This window comes from Dryas octopetala, chromosome 7 (genome assembly GCF_963921425.1).
Source record: "Dryas octopetala chromosome 7, drDryOcto1.1, whole genome shotgun sequence".
NCBI lineage: Eukaryota > Viridiplantae > Streptophyta > Magnoliopsida > Rosales > Rosaceae > Dryas > Dryas octopetala.
Genome location: NC_141372.1, coordinates 14,731,411 through 14,745,490, shown reverse-complemented (window position 1 = coordinate 14,745,490; position 14,080 = coordinate 14,731,411). Strand labels below are relative to the sequence as shown.

General features: G+C 35.7%; 1 protein-coding gene and 1 pseudogene across 2 annotated transcripts; both read right to left on the bottom strand.

Moving 5' to 3' along the window:
• Positions 1-6,111: 6,111 nt before the first annotated feature.
• On the bottom strand, positions 6,112-8,014 carry LOC147279966 (uncharacterized). The gene has a single exon (XM_086251021.1). The coding sequence runs from the start codon at positions 7,997-7,999 to the stop codon at positions 6,698-6,700; it is 1,302 nt and encodes a 433-aa protein (XP_086107147.1). The 5' UTR covers positions 8,000-8,014; the 3' UTR covers positions 6,112-6,697.
• A 42-nt stretch (positions 8,015-8,056) lies between these two features.
• LOC147279965 (uncharacterized) lies at positions 8,057-11,857 on the bottom strand (annotated as a pseudogene). Its single transcript, XR_015123388.1, has 6 exons — positions 11,327-11,857; positions 9,805-11,104; positions 9,436-9,504; positions 9,127-9,255; positions 8,782-8,832; positions 8,057-8,334 (listed from the first exon to the last, which is right to left on the bottom strand). The product of XR_015123388.1 is annotated as an uncharacterized LOC147279965 (transcript).
• Between the last annotated feature and the right edge of the window lie 2,223 nt (positions 11,858-14,080).

Here is a 14,080-nt window from a genome sequence, read left to right as displayed (position 1 = left end):
AATGTAGCCTGGATCTCATTGAGATCGGGTGAATCACTATATATCTTTGTGTTCGCTTGTGTAATTGTCGTTTTGTGTTTTGATTATTGTCGTTGATGACTTTAGAAAATTTGTGCATCAATAGTGTGTATACACACTTTGCTAAGCTAGCTTGTATACAAATACATATATATATATATATATATACAAAAATGCTTTAGAGCTAACTAGTTAGTAAGATAATACAATACTAACCACCATTTTGGGCTCACTACACAATGTAATCTCATAATTCAAACCGTTCATATTTTAGGTCTCAATTCAAAAATTAATCTTGCAAAAAATCAATCAAATCAGAAATCATTTAACCATTCGATTATCATTACAATCATTTCATGTTTTATTGAAAAACTTATGTTCGTCTATTTACATAATATACATAATGTTGTATGTTGCATAATGTTGTATGTTACATGTGCAGATCTACTATGATCCTCAGGAAAACAATATATACAGATCTAAACGACAAGTTCTCAATCTTATGTAGAGACCAATTTTGCTTTCAAAGATGAAAAGATTAATAAAGCGCCAAGACTAGCTAGCCATATGAATAACGTATAATATGTTATCTACATAGATATGACGAGAAAGAATAAAGATATAGAGCAACCTTATTCATCATCAACTGTTTCTTTTTAATTGTGTCTAAAAGGTGAAAGATTTTTGTTTATGATTATGATTGTGTCAAAAAGTAATTTTATCATTATTCTTTGGGTTTTATTTGGGAAATTTTTTGGGGGTTGAAATATAAAAAAATAAAAAATAAAAAAAGAATCACCATTTGCTCTTATTACCCGTTTCTAATAAGGTTTTGTTTGAGGTTGATTCATAAACCATTTGCACTGACATATGAATAGGCTTTTTGGTTTAAATGACATGTAATCTTTTAATTTTATACAGTTTTATTGTACGGCTCTTCAAGTGATGTTTGCAGTTTGCCTAATGACCAGGATCAAATATGGTCTTTTAATTGGAATATAATTTTCTACTGGACACAACTACTTATTATTAATAATGTGAATCAACGAGGATTTAGGAGATTTTTTACATTATAAAAAAGAGTTGTGTGTTATAAAACGAAAAGCCTAAACTTGAAGGAGTTAGATGCAATTTAATGTTTTGCACAATTATTATTCTATATGAAATAATAGTAATACAATTCTATAAAAAAAGAAAAAAAGAAATAGTAATAAAACATTGCAAAAACTTGGCATAGATAAATTGACCCTAAGCGAAAGTCTTTCAAAGAAAAAATGTGTATGTCGTTTCTCCTTTCATAATCACCCCATCACGTGAACATCATGTGAAAGGCCGGGCATATAGGGCATGTATATATGTGGACTGCCCATTCCTAATTTTTTTTGTTAGTTTAGTGAATGCTATTGAAACCAATCACTAACATCCTATATAAGTAAAACGTACCCTAGCTTTTTCCCACCTTAATTTCTCCTACCCTGATTAATAAGATGTTACGGCGGCGCTCTTCTTTAACCTACCAACATTTATTTGTATCAGATTCAGAGACCGATTCAGATGATTTGAGTGAAATCTATCATGCTCAGACTCGGTGTATCAATAAACGGGAAAAGATAGTTGCAAAGAAAAGTAGAAAAAGAAAAAGGAATAATAAGATAAAAAGCAAAGAAGATGATAGTGGGAGTGCAAAGGCATTGAAGGAAGATCCAGGTTCGAAAATGCTAATTTTCATTTGGTATCTAGTACTTCTCAAAGTTGTTGTCTCTTTAGTTTTACATATACAATATCATTCATTTCATATGATTTTAACACATAATAAAATTTTAATAAAAGCACCAAAAAAAAAAAAGTGAAATATATGATGACTACATCTAGTCAATCAATAGTCAATTCTAGAGGTTTATTCTTTACTTTTGTCTTGAAGCAGCATGAAAATACTTCTTTTCAAAATGATACATTTGAAAGGCTTATCAGCGCTAATACTCCATGAAAGTAACTTCGATTTTCACTTTGCCCATTGAAACTTCATTCCTCCCACTTTAATTAAAAAATATAGATTCCTATTTTGCCTATGAGATAAATTAAAAAATATATTAACCCTAAAAAAAAAAAAATTTACACTTAAATTAAAAAACTAAAATTTAAAAAGAAACAAGAAATATTTTCTAAAAAAAAGGAAATATATACAACAACAAAAAAAAACAAGAAAACCCCACCCCACCTGGCCACTTGGCCGCCGGCCCCACCGCCGATGGCTCCTCTTTCCGGTGCAGCACCCCAGCCCACCCAGTCACCTTTATCTCTCTGTCTGTCTATCTTTCTTTCCCTCTCCTTCCTTATCTCCCCCTCTCTCTTTTTCTTTCTCTGTCGTCTTTGCGCATATCCAAACAAGTCGAAACCCAAAGTCGCTGACCTTTGGGTAAGTCGCCGGCCTCCTGTAAGCGATCTGATCTAGGCAGAGACGAGAGAGAGAAAGAGAGAGAGAGAGAGAGAGAGAGAGAGAGAGAGAGAGAGAGAGAGAGAGAGAGAGAGAGAGAGAGCGCGGGGAGGCTTGGTGGCTGGGTTGGTGGGGTGCGGTGGTTGGCTTGGAAGAGGATTTCCCGGTGGGGGGCCGGCGGCTGGGTTTGGGGTGGGGGATTTGGGTTGTTTTTTAATTTGATTAAAAATTAAGTTTTAATTGAATTTTAATTTTTGTCTTAAGTTTTAAAATCATTTTTCATTAATCTTTTGTGCACTCGGCGTCTTACATACCAAAATGCACATCTATGTAAGCACCACGTCATCTTTTTTCACGAAGCTCATGATGGACTTGACGGAATAGGGTGAACGTACTGAAAGGGTTTGTAAAGTTCGCACCGGGGGGGGGGGGGGAAGGGGAAGTGAGATGAATGAAGTTTCAGGGGACAAAGTGAAAATGAAAATTAGTTTCAGAGGACATTGGCGCTAATAAGCCTATTTGAAATGATGATTGTGAAGCCCACAAACTATACCATTGATCAGAAATCAAACTTAAATTAACTTGAATAATTGATAATGCAATTGAATCTCACTAGTTGACTCACAGTATAGTACTCGAAATAGGCACTATGACTAGGGAATAGTACTATATTGATTTGGAAATTGGAAATTAGACAGTACATGAACCATATATATCTAAAACTCAAAGCAATACATGTAACTACGATAATGGATTAGGATAGGTTTGGTGTTCAATTCCCTCCGAATGCAACCAAATATATGCATTTAACTTTTATCAAATTTTAGTTCTTCCATTACTATGAAATTTACAACAAGAATGATTTTTTGATGTAGAAGTTGTACTGAATCTTGCACAAGATTATCAAGAACACATGCACCAGATTTCAGTCCCATCGCTTCGCAGGTCGAAGGCTATCTTCATCACTTGGCATGCATTAGTCAAGTCCATGGAGCAATTTTATAATCAACCATTGCACTATCTGACTCATGTTCTTGTGAAGCAGTGGGATCAGTCAAGAATTGGCACTATGGATGAAGAGAAGCCAATGAACAACTTTATTCATTCAAGGAAAGCTGAAAGTACCATCTGGGATGTTGAAGCAATCCATAGAGGTTTCACTTCTCACATTCATCTGGCTAAGCTCTGGCTTTCTGACCCTGGCTACCATGCTTTTGTTGATGATCGAGGTTATCCCCTCATCTAAATATTTGGTTGCATGAAATTGAATATATGCATTTGAGTTGAAGCTTATTATTAATGGTGCTCTCTGTTAGATGTGTGGACTTATTATTTGATGATATTAGCCCCTTCAAACCCATTAATTTGCACAAAACTTGTTGGTTTTAATGCTTTGTTGTTCTATTAATCACATATATATATATTTGGTTATGCTTCTAATATATTAATTCAAGGTACGTGTTTCTTTGCCAATGCCATATGCAAATAAATTGTAAATTTTTTTCTGGAATTTTGGATGGTTAGACCATATATATATGTATATATATATTCATATATGTACCACAATGGTGCATATGTTACTAATATAAGTGTGATTCATTTATCATTTTGTGTGTCATATCACTAATAAAGATGAGATTAATTTGTATAAGAGGACAAATTATTATGTATAACGTAACATTGTCGTCACATGGTGTAATCAATGCACCCGTTATAATATGGGCGGACTCATCCTTCACCCATCTTATACATAACCGTAGATTTATTATACCAGATGACGGTGTTATATATGACTACCCAAGATAAATTTTTGGAAAAGTGAATCTCACTATTAGAGTGATATGATACATGAAATGTGGTCCAAATGTTTTTATTATTAGACCTTATTGATTGGTAAGTTGGTAACCAATTTGGCTCCCTTATTTGACTTCTCCTAAATTAGTAAAAATAATGCTATATTTACCACATTCTTATACCATATTTTTATACCATCTTACGTGTCATTATTTTACTGGACAAAGTTTTTCTTTTTCTTTTTGGATTTTTGTTTTTATTTTTTAGTGTCCAATGCATGAATGCCATGTAAATTGCCACATAAGGTTGTATGAAATTATGGTATAAAAATGTGGGATGTCTAGCATTACTGAATTAGTAACTAATTAAACGGCCTTTGTGGACAAAAAGTAAATTTAAACGGCGCTCTATTCTATCCGGACGTAAAAAATTGTGAAAGCCTACATGCAGAGAAGAACAACCAAAATCTAATCTGGTATTTGTCTATTTATGGAAGAATATCTAGTCCTAATTAATTTCGGTAATTTTACTAATTTGTGAATTCTTATGCATAATATTTTTTAGGGTGAACGTACAATTGTATACAATTGGAACTCCTATTAAATAGATTGCTGTAAGTACTAATAAGGCTCCAGTACAGGTCCACCATCTGGGTTGGGTGAGGCCCACTGGACCTCTTTACGTGTGAGATTTTCTATGGCAATTCAAATGGAATTGAACAGAACAAACAACATTGATGAGTAGTGGTAAATATGAAAGACCACATTAAGTAAAATGCACTTTAAGGGGTAGAGATCTTATGTCCCAAATTCCCCATGTCCCTCCCTATCCCCTCTCTTAAAATTTTTTGAAAAAATAAATATGTTTTTTAAACAAAACAAGAATTAAGAAAGGGCCCAAAAAAGCTAAGAAAGGGGACATGAAGGGACATGATGATTGGAGACAGGAGATCTCAACCCCACTTTAAGGACCAAATTGATATTTTTGTTAAAATTGAGAGACTATTTGTGATAAAAAGCTAATAAATAAATATAACAAATGAGTGTATACACTCGTTGGTGTGTTTGGATGAAAAAAAAAAAACTTGAAATTTAAACAAAATTCAACATTTAAAAAATTACATACTCTAATTTCTTTGTTTGAGTCCATAAATACAAAATTTTGTAAATTCTATGTGGCAAACTTTAGATTTGAGGGCTCTAAATTCCAACTTTAAATTTCACCCAAATTGATGTCATTTTCAAAATTTTAATTTTTACAAAAGAATAATAAGTCGTGTCCACCCATTACTTTTACAATTAATCACAATACCACCACCACTATCACCATGTCGTCGCTACCACCACCACTGACACCACCCCGCTGCTGCCACCACCATTGACACCGCCACCACCACTGTCGCCGCACGCCACCATCACCATCAACATTGCCGCTGCCACCACCATCACCACCATCGTCGTCACCGCCACCGCTGCCACCACCAACACCCCAATTTTCGCCATCACCATTTTTCCCACCGCCCATGGACCATCACCCCTACCACTATTATCAACTCACCACAAACATCATTTTTATTGTTGCTACCATTACCATCACTCTTTTATAATTGATGCATCAAAAATAAAACTACTATTAATTCCGTATTTAAATTCAATTATATTTACATATTATTCAAACAAGAGAATTTAAATATTATAAAATTTTAAATCACATCATTTTAAATTCTTGTCATTTGTGAATTCCTTAGTAGTTTCAAACTACTTCATCCAAACGCACAGTAAAAATTTACTCCCATTATTGGTGATTTTAAAAGGCTGAACTAATCCATGTTAACCATAATAATGGACGAAAATGATAAAAAAGCTCCTCCACAAGAATTTCATTGACAAAATAGTTCCAAGTGTTTAAATTCTTTCCTTTCAATCCAACTTTGGGCTCATGTAAATGTTAATTAGTACTATGCTATTAATAAGATTCTCTTGCTTATAAGAGAATTTTTTTAGCAGTAATATCATATTTTTAGAATTTAAGATTGTTTTTTCTTAAAATTTGTGTATGAATTTATTATATTAGTGTATTAAAATTTTACAAGTAAAATATGACAAATGCCGTATATATAACTATAATTTTAACATAATTAATTGTCAGTAACTATAGGGTGATGGGTGTTCAAAGTTCAAACACTAGCTGTTATATCCAAGTTAGCCTTGACCTATTATCCGCGCGGTTGCCTCAGCATATAAGAAAATACTGTTCACAGGTAAAAAAATCTAAACTGTACCTTTTCAAAAGCTGCTGAAAATAGAAGGGCAAGCGAGATGCTACTTGTTAGCCTTGTATATTTTACGAAACTGAAGAAACAAAAATCTTAACTCTGGCTGCAGGAGGAGCCCCTTCTTGCCATCCAATCCTGTGTAGGACTCAGTTCTGTTAAACACCATGCAAATGCATCTACTGCTTGGTTTTACTACCAATACCGGACAAGAAATCCAAAATTTTAAGAGCTTTTGCAGTGTCATTCTGCAAACCTTCACTCATACTGCTATTCTTAGTGTCCCTATCAACCTGAGTACTGGTAGAACCAATTGACTGATTCATCCTTTTGGTTTCATACTTTGCTGCAAATGCAAGTGTCGAAAAGAATGCCCTCTGAGATGATTTGTCTATGTCTTTATGAAACCTGGATGCTATGTGATCTGAAGATTGACCCGAAGTAAGTGGAGAATGTGGCAGCTTCAGTGAGATTGCACTTGGGTTTTGAGGGTTATCAACTCTATTTTGATTCTCATGAAAACCCTCATTGTTACCACAACCGGCAGCCAAGCTAAGAGGTTTTTCACTGCTAGAGTTAGCTACGGAAGATTTCCCGAAAGAAAAAAAGTTTAGTCCCTGTGGTGCTGCTGCAGGCTGATTAACTTTAAGCACCCCAATTGAGTTTTGAACAGTCCTGGACACACTTGGGCTACAAGGATCCCCATTGTTACCACAACCAGAAGCCAAGCTAACTGGTTTTTCACTACTAGAGTTAGCTATGGAAGCTTTCCCAAATGAAGGACAGTTTAGTTCCTGTGGTGCTGCTGCAGGTTGATTAACTTTTAGCATCCCATTCGAGTTTTGAACAGTCCCGGACACACTTTGGCTTGTCTGATTCCCATTATTACCACAACCGGAAGCCCAGCTGACCGGTTTTCCACTACTAGAGTTGGCTACAGAAGTTTCCCCGAAAGAAAAAAAGTTTAGTCCCTGTGGTGCTGCTGCAGGTTGATTAACTTGTAGCATCCCATTCGAGTTTTGAAGAGTCTCTGGCACACTTGGGCTTGTCTTATGACAGACTTGGTTTGTACCACTGGCATCATCTGGTGAAGCTTTTCCAAATGATAAGAAATTTATTCCTTTAGGAGTGACTACTGGTGGAGTTCTCATCAAAATGTCATTTGAATTTTGACAGGAACTTGATGGACTTTGGTCTATCAGGTTCCCAGCTTTGGTACCAGTATTCCTATCCAGGGTCAAGGCTCCTTGTTTATACATACTAGAATGAACTAATGATGGTTTCCCAGTAGAGAAGAAGCAAATTCCTTTGGTAGCCAGAACAGGTTGTTTCAACTGCAGTTCAGTATTACTGAGAGTATGGGCATTCTTGTGGGAGGCAGAGCCGATTTTCACTTGGGCAGATCCAGAATTACCTTGCACCGAGGAAGGCGTCAATTCAGGTTTGCAAGCAGCAGTTGCACTGTCTTCCTTGGATGTCATCTTAGAAAAATTGTAAATTTGATCAGCAAAATATAACTTATTTTAGTAGTAACTGAATTAGGTAAGAGCTAATGATAACTCAGGGCAGATATAGTCAGTTAATTTACACATGCAATATACTGTGATAGAACTCACCAAGCAGGCTTTACATTATAAGTGGCTCAAAGTAGCATCTTATACAGGCAAGAATGTACCTTGTGCAAATACAAACACTTATCACCTCTGCTGCAGAAACAATTGGCAATAAATTTGTCACAGGGATACTTGATAAGCTGATGATCATATGGGCAGTCATCCCCTTTCATGCATAACCCACGTGCAAAAAAACTGCAGGGCTGCAACACCAGAATACAAGACAAGGAAAGTGCATTATATCCTTCATAGAGTTTAGGTACCATTTATAGAGTACTTCTATTACCACCACCCACTCTGCTCATCCCACCTATCTGTTTTGCTAACCCTCCTATTAAAATTTTAAAAATCATATTGCTTAACACACCCACCAATATTTGCAAAATACCCAGCCTACCCTTTTTTTTTAATGTTTTATAGTTAGTTAGGGATGATGGTGGCCATGCCAGCCTCCAGTTCCATTTTTCATTTTTGTTTAATGTTTGTCATTTTAGGCAATTCATAGAAGGATAAAAGTGTAATTGAAAATTTTACAAAGAGGTGGGATGAAAATTTTGGGGGTGGTAAAAGAAGCGATCTTAAAAAAAAATCCTTCAATTAAAGCAACTAGCACCACGAGAAAGCATTAAGAATCCAGTCAATTGACATACCTTGGATTTTGTTAGAGGCACCATATCATGTGAAAATTTGCATTTTTCACCCTGTGAAACAAAAACAAAAACAAAACATGATAAATGAGGAGAGAGCTAAGGGAAGGAAATCAAATGATGATAGATCATTGACACCCCAAAATTGTTTTAAAAAGAAATAAAAGAACAGACATTGCTTTGGCAACTCTACAAAGAAATAATTATGAGGAAAACAGTTCTGCGTATGGTCAAAAATCAAGTACTTTTGCAATAAGCAATATCAAGGCACGCTGCTTTAGGACAAATATAAAGTAAAGTTAAAAAATCAATATAAATCAACAAGATTGATAGAATTGAAAGCTCAACCTCGTAGCACCTTCCCTTTAGATAATGGCGGCAATAATTTACAGTTTTTGGTTTCTGTATTGGAAGCAGCTTCAGCCTTTTAACACCAAGTTTCCTGTTCTTTTCTGCTTGTTTCTTTCGGTCTTTTGCCTGCAAGGTGCATTGTTCATGAAAAATAAATATCAATGTACATTTACAAGCAGCTACAATATGTTGCCCTTAAGCACTGAACATATTGAGAAACTTTTCAATTACTTTTCCAAATGGGAGTTCCAAAGAGATTTGCAATAAGATCTCTTTGCAATGTAAGTAATAACTAATATGTAATACCTTTTTCCTTTCTTTTGATTCCTTTGAAGGAAGACCACGCTTTTTCTTATTACAGGCAACGGCATCCCACTGCACATGATCACCAATAAACCATAGTGGTTACATATGGACCAAAAGAGCAATGTGTCAAACTAAAAATTAACTCAAACTCAAGACTCTCTGGCAAAAGAGCAATGTGTATGTATGTGGTAGAGTTTCTGCTCAATGAATTAAGCAGCAACTCTAAAGAATGAAGGTGGCATATTGATACATCACAAAATGTACCATGCCAACAGCTACATTGGTACGAGTATACAGAATTTACGAAAAGAAAACAGAATATATGGACATGCATCTAAGGAAAAGAAAATACACAAGTGAAAAAAATACCTTTTCTTCAGATGCAATTCCATGGGTTCCAGCTGTATTTTTCTCTGAGATTTGTTCATGCAATGGTAGATTATTAGTACAAAACGCTGGACAGCCAATAACCTCCCTAACTCGGCTATTTTTCTTTTCAATTCTTCCACTCTCTACCAAAGGATCAAAGTCATCTGCCTTTATAGCTTTCATATATTTACCCCTAACAACTCCTGGTCTACAAATGTTTTCAGTTCTTTTACTTTCTCTGAGTTCCACTCCTCCACCATTTTTTACATTGTCAGCAGTATCAACCACAAAGGAATCATAGTCAAAATATATTCCATTTGCTTCCTTACAAGGGTGCTCTTTTCTACCAATTACATCTTTACATATTTGCACCTCATTGACCTTCTTTTCCTCAAACATTACTGTATCATGCAAAATCATATCTATTGATCGGTCATCTGTACCGTCCTCACCAGAAATTTCTCCCTCTTCAATATCTCTATCATTCATATGGTTGGGAGAAGTCATCCCATTTCTGGTGCAAGCTATTTTCTCCAGTTCCTTATCCTTCGGCTGCATTTCATGCTCTACTTCCAAATAATTAGTTTTCTGTGTAGAACTTTGTCTTTGTTACATTCACTAGGATTTGAAGCTTCAACAACCATGTCTTTGTTTAAAGAGAAATCAAAGGCTTCTGTATCACCCCCAGCAGATACAGAAGTCTCCATTCCTTTATGTTGCATTATAGGCTCTACAACCAATGTGTTAGTCCTCAAGGAATCGTAGTGTTCATTAGACTCCTTTTGATTTGAAATTTCACCAACCACAGTATTATTTAAAGACGAATCAAAGGCATCACAAACCTTTTGATCCACATTTTCAGATCTCACTGCAACACCGCGTTGAAAGTCATCACGTTCTTGGTTATTAAACAATTCAACTTTATCGTTCCCACTCGGGTTCTGATCCAATGATGTGGTTGAGGGTTTAGGAGTGTTGTCTTCATTTCCGTTCACAATCTGCTCGAGCTCATCCATCAGCATTTGTTCAGGACCAAACCCCAAATCTTGAAAACCAATTCCAAAGATATTTTCAATGTCCATCGCGTCCTTTTGCTTCGACAGATACTCATTCTCTTCCGATATCATTAAATCTTCTATCTGCTCTATTGTTTCTCGGAAAACATTAGCATCACAATTCTCATCAACCGTCATGACTTGTTGAGCTGCCGAATTATCAGGCTTCACACTCTCAGGAGCAACCAATTCATTCTCATACACTTCCTTTTCAGCTGCTTGCCCTGACTCATTGCTGCCATTATCTTAACACAAAATAAAGAATATAAAAATCAGTAAAACAACACAATTAAACCTAAAATTAGCTATAAAAATATAAAAACCAAAATTCTAAAACTTTAAACTAAACATTCCAAATCACTAAGCTACTGAAGTAATGAAGAAATCAGTTTCACTAAGTTAAATTCGATTTCTCAACAACCAAACAGTATAAAAAAAAAAAAACTGAGCTATGCAAATTCAACTACCTTGATTAAGCTCCTGAGGTACAAATTGAGAGGGAATTGAATGTTGCGACTCGTTGTAGCAGTGGGATAGTATGCAAACCAAGGTACGGTAAGTTTCCCTCCTGAGGTGTCTTCGACGGTGAGGAGGGAAAGAGATTAGAGTTTGGGACGGTTTGGCGGTTTCAATTTGGTTTTCCTCCATTGTTGCAAGAGGTTCCTTCTCTTCAGAAACTGTTTGGGCTTAAATTTGTTACCAACCGGATTAATATTTTGTGTTAAAGTGCGTTGGGTGGCATTTGAGACAATTCACTTGGTTGGAGCAATTCGTCAAACACGTGTAGTGCCTGCTGCTTGGGTGGAGATGGCTGGGTGCTAATTGATCAAACACATCCCAAAATGATCAATCCAAGCTGTGTATACAGAGGCCATGCTGATTGGTTTGGAGAGAATGATTGGGAGAAGTGGGTATGCTAGAAAAGATTGGGAGATATGGTTGGAAATGGTTTTGCACTGGGTATAAGCCAAGTCAATCGGTTTGCCATCAGGGACGGATCCAGGATCTGAAACTGGGGTGGGCTAAAAAATACCTTGACAGTACAAGGAAATTTCATTAATAAACAGAAAATATACACCTAGCAACCTTATTTCTAGCAATATGCAACTAAGAATTTAAGATTGAATTTTGAAGCTTTCCAAACCAGCAATAATGAAATATACAACTTGGTTTCCAAACTTCCACTTCCAACACTTAAGATTGAGCTTACAAAACTTGGCACCTGAAATTTACAAGCAATCCCACATCAATCAAGTTGATCACATATGCATTGACAAATGAAATATGTGTCCATATGCTCGGACATCATATACTCTCTCACACTTTACGAGACCAAACTTCGTCTTCTTTTTACTAGAATTCTATGATTGCTTTTATGGCCATTGGCCCATGGCTTGTGCTATTCAGCAACTGGAGACTATACAGATACAAGTTATACTTTACTAAGTAACAAGAAGGCATATAAATATACAATACAAGTCAACTGGACTAATGGACTTGCTCTTTCTTCCTGCTCGTCACCAGAAGCTGATCGTTGGCAATGGAGAACAAGAACCTATATGTTTTAAAAAAAAACAAATGTGATTTGTTAAGAATTCGGGTGATATTGAAATGGGTATGGGTCTGGTCATTGGGGCATAAAATCCAACAAAATAAAAAATTCCTAAATTTAATCCCTAAATTCAAATGGGGTTCTCAGTTCTCACATTTAAACCTAACCTTAATACTCAAATATAAACCCTAGCTAAATTCACACACAATTAGAATCCCTAAATTCAGCCTCAAACATTTAAACCTAAATTAAATTAGAAACAAAAAAGAAGAGAAAAGATTCAAGAGAAATACCTGCCCATGCTGAAAATAAAGATTGAAGGCGATGATTTAGATTTCTGGTGAGAGAGAGTGAGAGCTGAGACTGAGAGTTAAGACAGAACGAGAGACCAGAGAGAGAACGAAGGGTGGTGTCGTTTTGTTTTTCAAGGTGGGCTGGGCTTAGTTTTGTTTAAAAGTGATTTATAACACACACACACTCTCTCTCTCTCATGTCCTAATTATTTTTTCTTCATGCAGGGTCCTCTTCAACCTTAAAATGGACTCTCTCTCTCTCTCTCTCTCAGTAGTCTCTCTCATCTTTTTTCTTCATGCCAGGGCCCTCTTCATGCTTCTCCGGTTGAAGCAGTCAGGCCATACTGCAAGAGGATTTTTTTCACGGGACCTCCTGAAGAACTGATGTGTGTTTTAGCCTATATATACAGAGAAGTGTTGTTGTTCTCTAACAAAAGAGAATAAACCAAATGTGATTTGTTAAGAATTCGGTCCCCTAGCTATGAAATAGAATGTCTGTGAAAACTGAAAATTTTGTTACTGATCAAGAAGTGTGCAATTTTGGCTTAATCAATGGCATTAAGAAGTCTGAAGCCAATCGGGTTTTTTGTGTTATATACAGTGCATGTTGCTCCCCTGCTTGTAGTCTTGCAGGGGGGGATTGCATGGTTGCATGGTTACAACACATCATGTTAATAAAACCTTCATTTTTTCCCTTTAACCTTCTCTTGTACAAAAGAAAAGAAAAGGAAAAAAAAAAAAAAAAGCAGAAGGCCAATCACTACCACCTCCCAAATGTTTAAAATATCTGAGTAAAATGAAAAAAGCAGAAAAAAATAAAGGGCATTCCCGCACTACCACCTCCCAAATGTTTAAAATATAAAATCCCATGGGTATTGAAAACCCAATCACTCATTGCACATAGACTCTCTTTCAAAACCTACCATCTACCAACAAAAGTGAAGCAAGAGAAAACTTCGTAGCAAAGACCTTCGATCAATATCTATTATGTCATGGTGGTTTGGTGCTGAACAAGACTTTTAACTTGAGCTGCAAGAATTAGATGCACTTCAGTATTGAGAACCAGATGCCCTTTAATTGTTCAAGAAAAACAAGATTCCATAATCATTGACACATGCCTTTAATCTCAACTATGTGAATGACGTTAAATTTTTCATTTTTCTGATGATCGTTATGAAATAACACAGAACAGGAGCTAATCAAGGACTGCTGTCTAATATACAAAAGTAAAAAAAGAGATTAAACCCCTACTCTAACAACTTCAAGTTTACTGAAGGCAACTATTTATTTCATATTATCTAATCAAGGACCGCTGTCTAATATACAAAAGTAAAAAAAGAGATTAAACCCCTACTCTAACAACTTCAAGTTTACTG